Consider the following 17,277-nt stretch of genomic DNA (forward strand, 5'->3'; position numbering starts at 1 on the left):
ATCCAGCGCAGCCACAGGCGCGTTGGCGCTTTGAACCATTTTTGTGACACACAATGATCAAGCGTCAAGTTAGGCACGTTACACGCGTTTGGTGTGGCCGTAGCATTATGCGGTTTCACCCAAAAAATCGGCTTCGTGTGGACGGGGCCAAGAAGGCGAACATCACGTCACCAATTCACCAAGACAGCGCCAGGCGACTTACGCCACTATCTGCCAATGGATCGTGGATGCCTGGGCTGATATAACAGTCTCAACTGTGGTCCAAGCTTTCACGAAGGCAGGAATAATCACTGAACTGCCAGGCAACAGCAGCGACACTGACTCGGATAATGACGAGAGGGATCCGGGCATGTTGGATGCCGTACTCGCCCAACTGTTCAATTCGGACACACAAGAATTCGAGGGATTCGTAGACGGGGAATGAACTGAAAAGTGAGCTTATTGTTAAGAGATATTGATATTGATCAGATATTGATGAGATATTGTTAATATGCACATTAACGTTTGAACATCGTTACCATGGGAGTGACCGGAGTTGTCAGAAAGCTTAATAAAGTTTGACTTTATCTGACTGTTTTGTTGACATTCCCTTTAGCACAGCTCGGTCTAGTCGATGCATAACGCAACCCCAGTCAAACGTTTGACTGCAGTATCTTCTATTCTATGCGCCTTATAATCCGGTGCGCCCTACAAATGAAAACAGTTCTAAAATAGGCCATTCATTAAAGGTGCGCCTTATATCCGGTGTGCCTTATAATGCGGAAAATACGGTAGTCCTCGTTTGTATTTCTTTCGAAATGGTGAACTTTTGCATGGAGCCATCTTCTATGTCAGATCCAGTACCCTCCGCCAATGTACTTCAGTTTTATCAACAGCCTCTGTTATCTTAGCTTCAGACGCTGTGGATGTTAGTTTCTGTTGGTGAAGTCCCACCCACTGGCACTGCTCTAATAGGTCTGTAGCGTCAGTGGGTCCCACCCCCCTCTAGGGGGTGGGACCCACTAGTGCCCACTAGTGGTTGTAGTCTTACGAGAATCATCCCCTCTTACACTTCCTATTTTCTTGTACGCAAAAATTGTCATATTGCGTCATTGAAACCAGGAAGTGTTGGAGATCGATACGGATCTCTCTAGTCTCTCCAGAAAATAAGGGAAAAATACAAAGCTTATGTGAAATGGGTGAAGTTGCCGTTTAAGGCCCCATGGCTTGCTACTTTATGGATGCGTTAATATAGATATTAGTGGGCCTGGTCCGATGGACGATGCCATTGTCCATTGCCGATGCCTGACAGCCATCGCCGATGGGATGTCCGTCGGCGATGGCAACGGCGATGCCCCCCCCCCCCCCCCCGGGCGGCTACTCTTACTACATACAGTTAATTTAATCACACTATTTAACTATGACAACTAATTTTGTCGCAAGGGAAACATAGTAATCTACCTCGTTCACACCTGTCATTGTACATCTTGTATTGGAAAACTTTGAATTAAAACTTAACTACTGAGCGAATTCTCCCGTTCTCTCCTATGAACGAGTCTGACAACTACGTGTATCAAACATGAAGCAAAGTGCTACGCCTATCCTAAATAATTTATAAACGTTATATTTCATGTCTAGGAAAAATATAATCATTTAGAATGAATAGAGGTAACTCAGTACAAGAGCACACTTTATTGGCAAAAAACATTCAAAACAAAGTTACACTGTAGTTAAATACTGCGTGAGAAATGCTAAGCGAATTATATACAATTATCTATTAACAAACTAAACGAATAATACTAAAAACAATACAATTATTTAAATTATAATTAGGCTATTCTAACACTCAAACCAATAATAAGGAACAAAGTTAACTAGAACTGCAAGCAGTTATGCAGGGGTCCAAGAAGTGTGCATTTCGCCGGCACAACGCGACAAGAAATGTGCGTTTCGCCGGCACGACGCGAAGCATGTGTTCAAAACGCTACCCTGAACCTGTGGATACAAAGAATTTGACTGTGGTAGGAGTAGCGAGAAGTCAGTGCAGCGTTTTCGCGGCGAAATTTTGTAGAAGATATACAATTTCCTCGTTTATGGCGCCCCCTAATGGCGAAATGTTGCGTTTTTTTTATCGAACGTCACTAAGGGTAACACCGACATGTGTGTAAAATTTGGACTTGATCCGATGTCTAATTTTGGTATTTTTCTGGATTTTTGATTTTCAACGTAAAACGTAGCTAATAAACAAATATTCAAAATGCTACCGTTTCGTAATCGAAGGTCGGATCAAAAAGTGTTTGAGTATTTCTTTTCGTGTGCGTCTGAAGATGTCGTGTGCAAAGTTTGGTGTTGATTGGTCGAGAAATGTGGGAGGAGTAGGGAAAAAACAGTTTTGCGGTTTTCGCGATTTTGCGAAAAAAAATTCTAGGCGCAAATGGGCGTGGCCTATGCCAAAAGATGCAGCAGACTCCAGTGAATATGTGCGTACAAGTTTTTGACTGTGGGAGGTTCGGTGTGGGAGTTATAGCCCCAAACGCGTATTCCTTGGTATAGCGCCACCTAGTGGCCGGCGTGTCTGGATTTTGTCGTCTGCGTAGTGTTCACGGACCTGGATCTAGTGATGCAATTGGCGCGTGTGCACCATTTACTGTTTGGGCTGTGGTACCACTTCTAGATGGGAAGTATAATAACTAGAACTGCAAGCAGTTACGCAGGGGTCCAAGAAGTGTGCATTTCGCCGGCACAACGCGACAAGAAATGTGCGTTTCGCCGGCACGACGCGAAGCATGTGTTCAAAACGCTACCCTGAACATGTGGATACAAAGGATTTGACTGTGGTAGGAGTAGCGAGAAGTCAGTGTAGCGTTTTCGCGGCGAAATTTTGTAGAAGATATACAATTTCCTCGTTTATTGCGCCCCCTAATGGCGAAATTTTCCGAAATTTTTATCGAACGACATTAAGGTTAGCACCAACATGTGTGTAAAATGTGGACTCGATCCGATGTCTAATTTTGGATTTCTTTGGATTTTGGATATTCCACGTCTAATTTAGCTAATATACCAATATTCAAAACGCTACCGTTTCGTCGTCAAAGGTCGCATCAAAAAAGTGTTTCATGCATTCTTTGCATGTGCGTCTGAAGATGTCGTGTGCAAAGTTTGGTGTTGATCGAGCGAGAAATGTGGGAGGAGTAGGGAAAAAACAGTTTTGCGGTTTTCGCGATTTTGCGAGAAAAAATTATAGACGGAAATGGGCGTGGCCTATGCCAAAAGATGCAGCAGACTCCAGTGAATAAGTGGGTACAAGTTTTTGACTGTGGGAGGTTCGGTGTGGGAGTTATAGCCCCAAACGCGTCTTTCCTTGGTATAGCGCCACCTAGTGGCCGGCGTGTCTGGATTTGGTCGTCTGCGTAGTATTCACGGACCTGGATCTAGTGATGCAATTGGCGCGTGTGCACCATTTACTGTTTGGGCTGTGGTACCACTTCTAGATGGGAAGTATAATAATAATAATCCTTACAAAAACAATAGGGATCCAACCTGTTGGCTTGGACCCCTAATAATAATCCTTACAAAAACAATAGGGATCCAACCTGTTGGCTTGGACCCCTAAAAACTATTTAAATGCCATGGATAAACTAAAGTACAAGTGCTAATGTAAAATGACAGTGTCAAGAAATCAAACACATTTAAATGTCAAGGTTTCTGGCCAGAAACACCAACATGTTCACTTTTTCTGGATTTAACAAACTGCGGAGTGGGGTAGCAACACTACCGGCAGTGCTGAACACGCGTTCAGATGGAGCGCTGGTAGCACAAATACATAAATATTTAAGTGCAAGCCTGGCCATGAGCGGAAACCCTCCCTGGTTATTTTTCCACCCAGTTAGAGGGTTTTCTTCACCATCAACAGTGGTTGTTGTAGCTGGTCTTTTCCAAAGAAAGCTGCCAAGCGAGCTTTTCTTCTTCTTGGGCACGGTGCCAGCACCGGATTCCTCTTCCTCTCTCACTTGTGCGGGACCGTGTTCCAATATCCATACTATCCGTACTTACTAGCCTAAGTTTGAGTACGTAGGGAGTTCCGATTCAGATCGAGCGAAAATAAGTGTACTGAAAGGACCCGGATAGTGTACTCAAAACGGTCAAATCGCGAAGTGTGTGGCGATCAGTGTTGGTCAAGTTACTTGGAAAAAGTAATTAGTTACTGATTACTGATTACTTATCCAAGAAAGTAATCCAGTTACTTTACTGATTAATTATTTTCTAAAGTAATTAGGTACTTTACTAAGTTACTTTTCAAAAACACACTAGCTATACACAACCTGAATACGCCTTTTTTAAAACTTGTTTTTATCAGTCTCAATCTTTTTAACTATGCACATTGCAAACAAAAAAATAAATTAAATGCAACAGTCTCATTTAAAGAAAATAGTTTTGGTGTGTATACACACCTTCATTCGAATAGATGTAAATAAAATACAGCCATAAAATAATTCAAACCAAAGTCTCTATTAACATTTACATCTTTTAACAGTTGCAGTGCAGAGAGGAGTAATGCGTTCACCAAAACAGAAAATGCTGTTGCATGCCACACTTAGGCTGTTCTAATGTCAAATAAGAGTATGTGTTTGAACTGTGTGTGTGTGGAAGGATGTGTTTCATAGATAAATACATAGATATTATATATAGTTATATGCTACACGTGAACCTCCTAAGATGGCGCAATTTGATTGGTTCGCTATCTCGGGATATTGTGCAATATCCCATGATTGACATCTCAAACTCTATATTGTTTTCATCGCAAAATGTCAGCTGATAACAACAAATAAACCTTCGGTCTCGCCGGCTATTCCCCACTATTCACTTCGCCTTTGGCGAATAACTGTTGACTAATAGCCTAGATAGATAAATAGCCTAGTCAAGTCTTTATTAATACCAAACTACACGTCGGGAATTCATTTAGGACGGTGATTCGGCTCACACAGTATAACCTACAAGACCACACATAACAAGGGAGACAACAAGTCTGACTGGACATACACAAAGTACATCACATTAAAACTAGACCCATGCGTTGATAGATAGATAGATAGACGGATAGAGAGTATTAAATATGTTATATTATTTGTCTTGCGGAGCCAGCGAATCCTGTGCAAGTATGCAAATTAGCCATGTGCGCCTAACACAAGAAAGAGTCTTGCACACACGTGTCTGTTGTTTACTTCTAGACGTCGCGCCCCTATAGGCTACGTCATTGTCCCGAGACAGTCTCACAAAGCAAATACGGCAAAATCCCAAATTATGGCAAAAATAAATCACGGTTTAGTAACGCAGTAACGCAGGCTGCTTGCAGGAAAGTAAAAGTAATCGAATTACTATTTTTGCAATTGTAATCCCTTACTTTACTCGTTATTTGAAAAAAGTAATTGGATTATTACAGTAACGCCTTACTTCTAACGCGTTACTGCCCATCACTGGTGGCGATGTACACTTTTCGTACTCAACGGCAGCCATCTTAGCTATGTAGGGGAAGAGGGCAGAGCCAGGCTAAGCCAAAGTCGGCGCATTTTCCACATAGCCTGCATTAATAGTCATTTTGTAGTTTTTATAGCTTTCTATAGCTGCTAGGCGTAAAGAGTTCACCGTTCAAAGCGGGGTGTTTATTGCGGGGGAGGAGCCGCGGCGGCAGTCGTGATCGTAATTTCCGGTTAGTGCACCACGGAGTATTAGATTTGGAACAACACTGACATCTGAAAATTGGCACCCTTATTGAGTGTTGTACTTCGTTTAAGTGTAGTCATGGAAGTATGGATATCGGAACTCGGTGTCGGACTTGAGCGTGTTGCTTCTGCTGCCGCCGCCATCTCCGCTACCAGTTCTGTTTTTAAATTACTAAGCTCAGGTGGCTTCATGTGGTCTCCTCTGTATCATGGGTCAAGCAGTTTTGCTTTGCGTGTCATCTTCTGGGTGGCATCATTGTCATATTTCCCTTCCATCTTCTCCAGGATGACGCGCTTCAAGTCAGCTGTGAGATGCGTATCCTCCTCTGACACCTCCAGCTCGTCAATGACAAACTTCCTTTACCTTTTCTTTTTTTTAAATAACATAATAACATGAGTAGTATTCGAAATATTTGTTATAATAATGAAAATAAAACTAAACTAAAAAATAATAAAATACGTAACAACAACCCACCCCCCCCCCCCCCTACCCCGCCGAAGCCATCGGTCATCACGATGTTTTGCTTTCAACATCGTCGATCAGCCATTTCCTGGACATTGCCCAACCCTAGTGGGCCCCTAACACAGTATTTGAAGACGTTCACGAAATTCAGCCATGGTGCAGAATTACAGCCACTACGAGCCAGTCACACATTGAGCTTTCCACAAATGCGCCGTTTCGGTGTCTGTAGCTTTAATGCAAATGAGAAGGAGAGAGGTGGTTCAAGGAGGAGGATGGGTGTGTGGCCCTGAGCAGCTTGCAGCCACGGTACCATGCGCTCGGTTTACAGTGGATGTATCGCGAGGCGCACACATCCGTTGGCCATGTTCTGTAAATATTCTATAACACTCCGGGTGCTCCGGCGGGAGTCCTGGAGCTCTATATCTAAAGAATATCATATTATACATAGATATCTATATCATATAATACATATTATCACGGCCAAAAGCTGTGTGCGCCTCCAGACGATATTATGAATCTCTAACGACTGCGTCGGGCTATCTGACGTCTCCCGGCGGTGGTGCCTCGCAGCGGCGGTGCCTCGGCAGCGGGCAGCGGGGCTCCAGCGGGAGACAACCGCGGGCAACAATCCCTTTCTCCTCCATGTCGCGGTTCATGTAATTCAGGGAGTCAAGGCAAAAGTTCCTTTCCCCCAATTCCTTCTCAACCATGGCTGAGATAACCCCCACTACGAGTCTCGTTGTGGAAATACCAGAGACGTCAGAGAACCCGACGTGTTATGTGCCATAACACCAAGTGTACAACACTTGCGTTACAGTGTGTGTATTCACACACACATATGTGGCGCTTGCACGGTTGTAGCTCATTGGGCAAAGCAGAGAAAGGGGACCTAACATTTCCCTTTATGAGGACATACGGGGAAAAAATCCAAATCGGCGCGTCTGAGATTTGTTTTTTCTAAGGCAGAGCAGGATAGCTAGTGCTAGTTTTACACCTAATGCCATTTCTAGCAACTGGGGGACCATAGGCAGGCTAGGGGAACTCATATTAAGGTTAGAAAGTGAAATTTTCATGCCATGGGATCTTTAAAAAGTTTGCATGATAGCGCGCAAGCCAAGCAAACATTTTATAATTTGAATGGAGTCTCTAGCTGAAAGATGGTGGAAGGAGATGGGTCTCAAAGTTTGTAGAGAATAAGAAAGAAAGAAAATAAACCTGAGAAGAACAATAGTTAAGCGCTGCATGCCGCACTCACCTAATAACGTCCATTTTGATATTGGATTTTCTTTTCAAGATATGCTTTATAAACATGGTTGGTGTTAGTTTTAAATGCTTACTTCCAGTAAACCAGTTTTTAAGGCATACCAATGCTACATGACCAAGGGCTCGCCGGTTCGACTCCGACCTTGACCAAACGTATTGTGAGACATGGAGAAAGTAATAATGTTCATTAGATGTATTCTGTAGGCCATGGTCATCATACTCGCCATATTGTAGGACCCCGTAAGTGTAGCTTGCAACTATATTCAAATATGTAAATGTTCACAAAATGCATTAAAGTAATTCACTTGTTTACAGTTAACGCATTGTCTGCCCGTTTATTTTGTACTTTTCAGTATACCACGTTCAGTATGACCTAAGCACGTATCATTTAGAATATTAAAATGCAAATTAACACCAGACCATTCTTGTGAGTCTAACTCTTTAAGATTAAAACCATGTCAGGCTGACAATGCTATGTTGAAGCAACACATCTACAACTAATATAATTGATAATGGATTTGTTCCATTTAAAGTAGGTGTGAAAATTATCAAGCATTGACATCCATAGTATTGGCAGAGCCAAGGCAGTGGGGGGGCCCAAATCTAAATCTGTTTAGGGCTCATTAAAGGCTTGTGCCAGCACTGTTGGAAAATAACCAACTTGTTGAACTGAAAGTGATTGATTAAAATAAATTTTGATTGGATTAGAGTCATTAGATATTGGTTATGCAACATAGAACAAACAAGGTATTTTGAAATATTCCAATAGTATATAATTGTCCTGCAATTGATTAAAAATGCCCTCTCAACAGGCAAAAAGAGCAATGGTTAGAAATAATGTTTATCCTACCCTAGTATTCACGGTCATCAAGTTGTAGCATAGTAACAAGAAATGATGGATGGACTAAATTTGTTTATTTCTTTCTGTCAGAATCTTCGAGTTCCGTAAAATCATTGGGGACAGAGAGAGATGCAAGCACCTGGTGCCAAAAGACTATCCGGTTTACATGGATAAGGTAAAACATTTTCCCTTTTGTGAATTTTTTCAATGAGTGAGTATGTGTTTTGTACTTGCGACTATTTCTGTAGCCAAAAGCAATTCGCTTTCATAATTATGAGAAATTCCAATAAATATCTAAACTAATGTATCTTAAACTTTACAAAGCTTTCAGAAATCAGTTAAATTATTTGCAATGTGGTTAGAACAGGGATATAGCCGGTTTGTTGAGATCCCAGGCTGATGGTTAATAGTGGTTATGTAGATTGTCTAGGCCGTGATTTAAGTTCAACTCGCCTCCTCTCGTTGCGGTACTTTTGGGATAGTGGTAAGACAAATTAAAACACTGCTAGGACTATTTTTTTTCAATACAACAAAAGTATAAATGGTATAGGCCATTGGACCAACATGCGAGAATAGGATGATTTGTCTGACATAGTATGACTCCCGAAAACATTGCGTAGTGGTTCTCCTGGGCTTCTCGAGAAGGACACACCTGATTCGATAGAATTTGTAACGCTTATTATGGGCAACGGTGATGACAGTGCTTGATTTGTATTGTTTTTGTAGTGCACATTACCAGGATATATTGACCGGATACATAAATAGGACCAACTAGGCATGTCGCTGCATGTGCATTTTCGAAAAAATATGTGTGTGGCTGCAGGAGCCGACTCGACGTTTGCTTAATATTTCATGAGCATGCTAACAAGCTAGGCTATTGAGCGAGCATGCCCAATCCAAGTCCCTGGGCCACTTTAAAGCAGAATTAGGGTGACCTTTTTTGTTTGATTGGCAATTACCGAGGCGCCAAAGAGGTGCGTTTCAGCTCTGATCTGGTGATGGCCGATCAAACGTTCATGACCGTACGCCAAAGGCTGAGGAGTTATGTGTCTTAACATTTTCAATTAATCTCTGTAGTGCCCCCTAAGGTAGAATTTTGATTAACTTTATCCTGGTTAACCGTATATAAGTGTTTCCCCTATGATGGAGTTGCAGCAGCGGAGGTGAAATGTTATGTTTTTCGCGCCAAATTTTTTTTTGTGCTCGCAAAGCGCACCCTGCCCGGAGGTTTCTATGTGTCTGCTGGCAACATACATACAGTACATTTGTGCACAGTAATGAGCAGGGGAAATAAGGAGAGATTGAACATATTATAGGTATAATCTTTAAAACCATTATTTACATTTATTTAACAAAAAATATTTTATATCAACAACCACCCTATACATTAAAATCCCATAATCCAAATACTACAACAATCGAAAAGGTCTGTGCCTCAAACCAATGCATCTTCCCACTCCCTCCCCTCTCCCCATCACAAAGGTGGCATACATAGGCCATGCCTCTATTGAACAAGTTTTGGGGCTCTAGAGTCAATAATGGCTAAAAAAAAATGCATATTGACATTTTTGCTAAAAAGACATTTCTTAAAGATATGTATATATATTTTTCAAAACATAAGGTTGCAGTAAGACCATAAGGAGCCGAAATTGTTCCTAAATAAAAAGTCTTAAAAAATAAGAGATATATTTTTCAAAGCTAAAGGTTGTAGTTGGACGATGAAGAGGCCATGCCTCTATGGAACAAGTTTTGGGGCTCTAGAGTCAATAATGGCGACGCTATAGAAATGTTACTATTGTTGTCGTTTTCAGTTTTGCACTTTGCAGACGGTTCCTAAGCTCGCGGCTGAAAGCCGACTGCTCGTAGAAGCCAATGCAATTCAGTTTCGCACTTTGCAGACGGTCCCTAAGCTCGCGGCTGAAAGCCGACTGCTCGTAGAAGCCAATGCAATTCACCGTTCGCTAAAGACGGCTCGTTTGGATGAAAACTATGTTGTAGCTGGTTCTCTGGGTTACTACACTTTTATTGGGCTAATTCGGCCGTGCAGCTGCCATTTAGTTCCCTGCTACGGGTTCCCTGGTAACATTTGTTCTCTGACTGTGAAAAGGGGTCACCAGATAGACATGTGTCGAAGTTTGCGCTTTTGGACCACCTTTCGGCCAATCAGTACAATTTGTCCTCTCTGTTTATATTTAGTCAGCCTCTAGGGCTTGTGAAAGTTACACAAAAAGCGACGCAGCAGTTTTTAATGTGCAAGTTAAACTTGTTGAAATAAGAATAGAAAACACTAATTATTACATTAGGTTGCCTTCGTACTTTGTACTTTGCCCACTAAAATAATTACATAACAGTAGAGCCTATCTATATATCGGCCGATATTGAGAATAAAGATATGTAGGCCTTTATTCTGCTCATTATACAACAGTTGGGAACCAATCAGATCGCTGGATTTAGGTCCCCCGTTGTATAATTAAGCAATAGATCACGCCAGGCTGTGGTATGTGCTCATTATACCACTGTTAAGGGGCGTTGTCCGGCCCCGACGCGCAGCGGAGGGCCGGCAACCTTTAGTGCAACACACTTTAGCGTCCCTCCGAGAGAAGGCTCCGATAGAGCGGTTCGCCGGCAATTTATCCTGGAGCAGTTCACTCGCCGTGTGCCTAAGCGTTCGTTAGTCTCTCCATCGCCTTGCTCACTCCCGGAGTAACAACATTTACACCCTCCGTCATCCAACATATGTTTTACTTTGTAACTGTTTCTACTTCCAGGCGCGGAGTGATATGCAAACTTTCACAAAAGTATCGGGCGTCATAGCAGTTATGTATACGCTCATTATACAACAGTTGGGAACCAATCAGATGAGCAGGGCCGAGCTCTCTGAGTGGCCAACGACGTGCGTCGCGACGTAGGTCGCATTGGTCGCGACGTAGGTCGCATTGGTCGCTGTGTTGGTCGCTCGTCTGGCTGCCGTTTTCTCGTCTGGCTGCCGTTTTGGTCGCTGGCTGGCTCGGTCGCTCAAAGTCTATGGGCGGTCCTTAATCAGTTCATTTGCATGTTATTAACGGGTTTTTTGCGACAGTTGAAGTACCAGAAAGGGCGAAAGCTACCTACAGCTCTTTATTGCTAATATTGTTTTAATATTTCTATATTGAAGTACAGTTTAAAATGATAAAATCGTTGGTCTATCAGTATCAATATAATGTATTAGTTGTAATTTGGGGCGTATTCAAATAATGAATTTTATATCTTATATATATTTGTTTTGTTAAATGTCATTAAGCCTAATAAGGTATATTATGCACAAAGCACTTCGTTATAGAGTGATATATTAGTTGTAATTTGGGGCATATTGAAATAATGTATTTTCGAAATTATACATAGCCTAGGCTATTTGTTTTGTTAAATGTCATTAAGCCTAATAAAGTATAGAAGTTCTTATAGAGTTATATAGTTTAATAAAAGTGCAACGACGAAATGTCAATGGCACAGTGGTACAAGTGGTAGTGGCCCAAGGTTGGTAATCATTACAATGGCTGTTCGATACTCATCATGATCAGGTATATATTTACTATTTTACTCAAACTCGTAATCGTAATCGGTCTCTTTCATTTGAACATTTTTGTATGATTTAGTACGATGGTATGATAATCATACGACATAATGACGGGCAGCAACGCCTGGCTGGTGTCAGTTGGCTGGCTGCGACGGCAGGCCTGCCGCTGGCCGCTGGCAACTGCCGCTGGTCGCTGGCCGCTGCCGCTGGCTCTGGCAGGCTGACCGACTAGGTCGCGACCATAAAAGCGTCGCAACCCTTTTGGCGGCAAATAGGTCGCAACCAACCAGAGGTATGGCTGATGAGCGACCAGCCATACCTCTGGTTGGTTGCGACCTATTTGCCGAAAAAAGGGACGCAACGCTTTTATGGTCGCGACCTAGTCGGTCAGCCTGCCAGAGCCAGTGGCAGCGGCCAGTTGCCAGCGGCAGCCAGCGGCTGGCCTGTCGTCGCAGCCAGCCAACCGACACCAGCCAGCGTCGCAGCCCGTCATTACGTCGTATAATTATCATAACATCGTACTAAATCCTACTAAAATGTTAAAATGAAAGAGGCTAATTGCGTCAGTAAGTTTGACTTAAAGAACAAAAATCTATCTGACAGTGAAAAAATTCGAACTCACAACCACTTGATTACTAACCTAACATCGCTACCTTACACTTATAAACAATTAGGTACACCCAGGCCCGGTTCTACGGGGGTGCATAAGCATGCATTGCACCCCCCAAAAAAATGTTTGCACCCTCAATTGAAAAAAAATAAAAAAGATTATTTTTTTTATAAATATGATAAAAAATAATAAAATACTTGCTCACAAAACAAATTGTAATGAAACCTGTGACAATTTCCATTAAATACCGTTGAGATATCAGCATCCAACATCACTCTGACTGTTCACCAAACTGACAAAATCACTCCGCATTTATGTATGATTAAATAAACAAACAAATCAAAATCTATTGTCAATTATTATTATTAACAGTACATTTTACTAGTATAACTGTTGTATAAAGCAATATCACACTCGAGGTCGCAATGTTGTCGCTCTATATCAGCGCTGCTGTGATTGGCCGCCGGCCGGCATCATGTGCAAAATGCACGCACCCATATAGTATATCTATGGTGCGCGCGGTAGTGACGTTGAACTTCTTCGGCAGCAACAGTTATATATCCGTTGGATATCCAATACATGTATTAAATGTATTATGTTCATAAGAACCCATATTTCTTTTTATTGCATTTATTTGCAATCGTGTTAACTTTAAGAGTATGATTACTTTTTGTTCAAAGTTCAAAGTCTGAAAGTGTTCTTTCCTTGTTCAGCTAAAATCTGTTTTATTTATAAGTGGCAATGTACAATTGCCACTTAATAATCGTTATTTTTGAATTGCAGTCACATGTTTTTTTTTGTGTAGAATTCTGTTCTTTTTTATCCTGCCACAATTTATAAAAAAAATAATCGTTATTTTTGAATTGCAGTCACATGTTTTTTTTTTTGTGTAGAATTCTGTTCTTTTTTACACCTCAAAAACCTATCTCATATTCAAAGCTATCTAAGATATCAATAAGCTAATGTTTCGGCTGAAATGTTCTCCACATCACAAGACATGATATGATACCATCTTTTAAGCACAGTAATTGTTTGTTGTCCCAACATGTCAGTAGAACTACGCAGAAGTGCTTGTCTATGGTAGGAAAAGCCTGTGTGTAAAAAAGCGAAGTCTGAACTGAAGCTGGGTAGCTGGTTTTAGTATAGTACTGGTGCACCCCCTGTAATCTCAGATGCACCCCAAGGCATTCTGTTCTGGAACCGGGCCTGGGTACACCACTGTGGCTGTTATGATAGACACCGTTACACTTGTATAGAACTATATTACACTATAACTTGCTTCATAGGATATTTTATTTGTCTTTGACATTTAAAAACCAATAGGCTATACCATATAATCAATACAAATTCGTACGCATCACTGTAGGCCTATTACAAAGTTAATTAAAAATTAATTATAGATGGATAGACCAAAAGGCCTATTTATTTATATATATTATAAAAAGGCATATTGGTCTATCAATATCTAAGCTATATATTATTGTATGTACGTTTTTATTACACTGACGCACGTATAGCCTATTTATTCTGTTCAATGAGATGTTAACTGATAACATAGGCTTTTGGTTATGAAAGCAGCCAATGGCTGGCAATGGCTGGCTGCCACAGGTCGCTCATTCAGCCATACCTCTGGTTGGTTGCGACCTATTTGCCGCCAAAAGGGTCGCGACGCTTTTATGGTCGCGACCTAGTCGGTCAGCCTGCCAGAGCCAGCAGCAGCGGCCAGCGACCAGCGTCGCAGCCCGTCATTACGTCGTATAATTATCATAATATTGTACTAAATCCTGCTAAAATGTTCAAATGAAAGAGGTCGATTGCGTCAATAAGTTTGACTAAAAGAGCAAAAATCTATCTAACTGTGAATAAATTCGAACCCACAACCCCATGATTACTAACCTAGCATCGCTACCACTTACACCACTGTGCCACAGGTCGCTCATTCAGCCATACCTCTGATTGGTTGCGACCTATTTGCCGCCAAAAGGGTTGCGACGCTTATATGGTCGCGACCTAGTCAGTCAGCCTGCCAGAGCCAGTGGCAGCGGCCAGCGGCAGTGGCCAGCGACCAGCGGCAGTTGCCAGCGGCAGCCAGCGGCTGGCCTGTCGTCGCAGCCAGCCAACCGACACCAGCCAGCGTTGCAGCCCGTCATAATTATCATACCATACCATCGTACTAAATCATACAAAAATGTTAAATGAAAGAGGCCGATTGCGTCAATAGGTTTGACTAAAAGAGCAAAAATGAATCAGTCCGTGGAGAGAATAGAACACCGGCCTTCAGGATCAATAACTTAGCGTCACTACCACTTGTACCACAGCTTGCACCACTGTAGCATTGATTTCAAACTATTCCTCTTATATTAAAGTATATCGCTCAATAACGAAGAACTTTGTGCATAATATACCTTATTAGGCTCAATGACATTTAACAAAACAAATATATAGGCTATATATAAGATATAAAATAAAATTAAATAAATTATTTGAATACGCCCCAAATTACAACTTATGTATTTTATTGATACTGATAGACCAACGATTTCATCATTTTAAACTGTACTTCAATATAAAAATATTAAAACAATATTAGCAATAAAGAGCTGTAGGTAGCTTTCGCCAGAGAGCATGGCTTTCTGGTCCTTCAACTATCGCAAAAAAAACGTTAATAACATGCAAATTAACTGATTAAGGACCGCCCATAGACTTTGAGCGACCGAGCCAGCCAGCGACCAAAACGGCAGCCAGACGAGAAAACGGCAGCCAGACGAGCGACCAACACAGCGACCAATGCGACCTACTTCGCGACCAATGCGACCTACGTCGCGACGCACGTCGTTGGCCACTCGAAGAGCTCGGCCCTACTGAATCAGATCGCTGGATTTAGGTCCCCCGTTGTATAAATATTAATATATACTATGGTATTCTGGTGGGGGGCTCCATGTGATCTCACCCTCCAGCCGTGCTTCGGGCCCCAGCAGCATCGCATTAAACCCAGAGTTGAGGAATCAATGACCTGTTTGAGGGTCGGGGCTGTTTGAGCTGCTCACCTTCACACAGAACAGGATGTAAAACTACTAGTGTTGGCAGTGTTCATACAGATGTGCTCTGTAAAGAGGTTGAGCCACCACCCTAGAGGATTTATAAAGAGGTGATTATGCTAATAAATCAACACCATTTCAAAAGTTTTCATATCTGCTCATATCGGCAAACATATACGTTGGCGATACAGATTGAATATCGGATAGGCCAATATCTAGTTGTGTGTGCTAGATATTGTGTATGTATTGTGTATTGTGTATCATTCAATTATAAATCATTGAATGCATGCAGGTGAAGCAGTCATTAATTGTCCAATTACCTTGGTGGCATACGATGAGGTTCTGCTTAATATCGTTACCACCTCATGTCTTTATCACCACTGACGATAGACAAATACGGCATCCACATAGGATGTGTAGTATTGTGTTTTTACTCGCCAATAAACCCAATGAACAAACATGTAAGGTCTTTCTTGAAGCTCAACGTATGTGAATGAAGTGATACTCTAAGGCTGCTTTTCAGGCAGGCCTTCTTGACTGGGATATTTGGTTTTATCAGTTTCTGTTGACAAATAATCGCTTCCTAATGTATGTTTTCATCAAGTGACCACAGACTCATTGGCCATGGACTCTATTATTAGACCTAAAATGTTGAAAATACATCTAATATTCACCAACTGTCATATGTTAACCATTGATGTACTTTGTTGCTACTCCTCAAAGAGAGAAGACCACTTCGACTGTCATATCCATAATGGGTACTTCATTTCTCCTATGGAACACTTGGTGCCTGGAATACTGCCAACAGAGGCTGTTAAAGCAAGGTAACTCCTATTCTGCCACCAGACGCTGTTAAAGCAAGGTAACTCCTATTCTGCCACCAGAGGCTGTTAAGCAAGGTAACTCCTATTCTGCCAATAAATGATATATGGATGAAGATAGTAATTATATTGGTCTACCCCCTCCTGAATCTCTGCATTGGCCCTTCTCCAATGCAGGCTGGGCCTTAAAGGGGTACACATATCATTTCTCAAAAGTTGTTTTGACTGGATTCTGCCACTGTTTACTTTTGAAATATGGGTAGTGATGGTTTATAAATGTTTTCATCCGGTTTACCTGTTTTTATGGCATACAAATGCCATTTTACCATACCTACCAAGCTCACCATTTCCTCCACGCATTGAATACGGCTCCTTCTCTAAATAAAGTCTCAGATGCCCGTGGCCAATTCTATGTCCATGGAGGGCAGTGGTAGAGCATGAGGAAGATGACCTGAAACAAACTATTGTCAGAAATGTTATGAAATACATGTTGCAACAGTTTGTCTTAGAGTTAAGTTTCATAAATAGAGATAGATAATTACTTTATTGATCCCTAGGGGGAAATTCAACATCATGAGGATTTTGAGCGGTTTACTTCTGATAAACCTCCTTTTATGGCATACAATGTCATTTTACAATATTTACCAAGCTCACCACTTCCCCCAACTATGTAAGACTCCTGCTTTCTAGAATGTACATTAATTTAAATCATTTATCAAGTCCTTGTAATCCACTGGTTCGAGTCCGAACATAACTGTTAATCATGCTTTAATGGCATACCAGTGCCATTTTACCATACTAACCAAGTTTACCATTTGTCAATGAATGAGTTTGAAGATTCTGCCCCTGCTGGTGATACTTTCATGGGCCTCATTTGTTCAGACAATGCCCAAAAATATTGTGCAGGAGATCTACTGTTTGAATCCGACCTCGACCAAACATATTGTAATTTACTGATGTCTACTAAGATGTATGCATTAGGCCGTGCT

At 41.6% G+C, this 17,277-nt stretch overlaps 1 protein-coding gene across 4 annotated transcripts in view; it reads left to right on the forward strand.

Annotated features, from left to right (window-relative positions):
* abhd18 (abhydrolase domain containing 18) overlaps positions 1-17,277 on the forward strand; it is a 182,447-nt gene that overhangs the window by 14,569 nt on the left and 150,601 nt on the right. For all 4 annotated transcript variants that reach the window (XM_030369227.1, XM_030369226.1, XM_030369228.1 and 1 more), the window contains exons 3-4: positions 8,357-8,441; positions 16,191-16,291. In XM_030369227.1, coding sequence (XP_030225087.1) covers positions 8,357-8,441; positions 16,191-16,291 — 186 coding nt within the window. The remainder of the gene's footprint in view (positions 1-8,356; positions 8,442-16,190; positions 16,292-17,277) is intronic.

Source organism: Gadus morhua, chromosome 10 (genome assembly GCF_902167405.1).
Source record: "Gadus morhua chromosome 10, gadMor3.0, whole genome shotgun sequence".
In the NCBI taxonomy this organism is placed as follows: Eukaryota; Metazoa; Chordata; class Actinopteri; order Gadiformes; family Gadidae; genus Gadus; species Gadus morhua.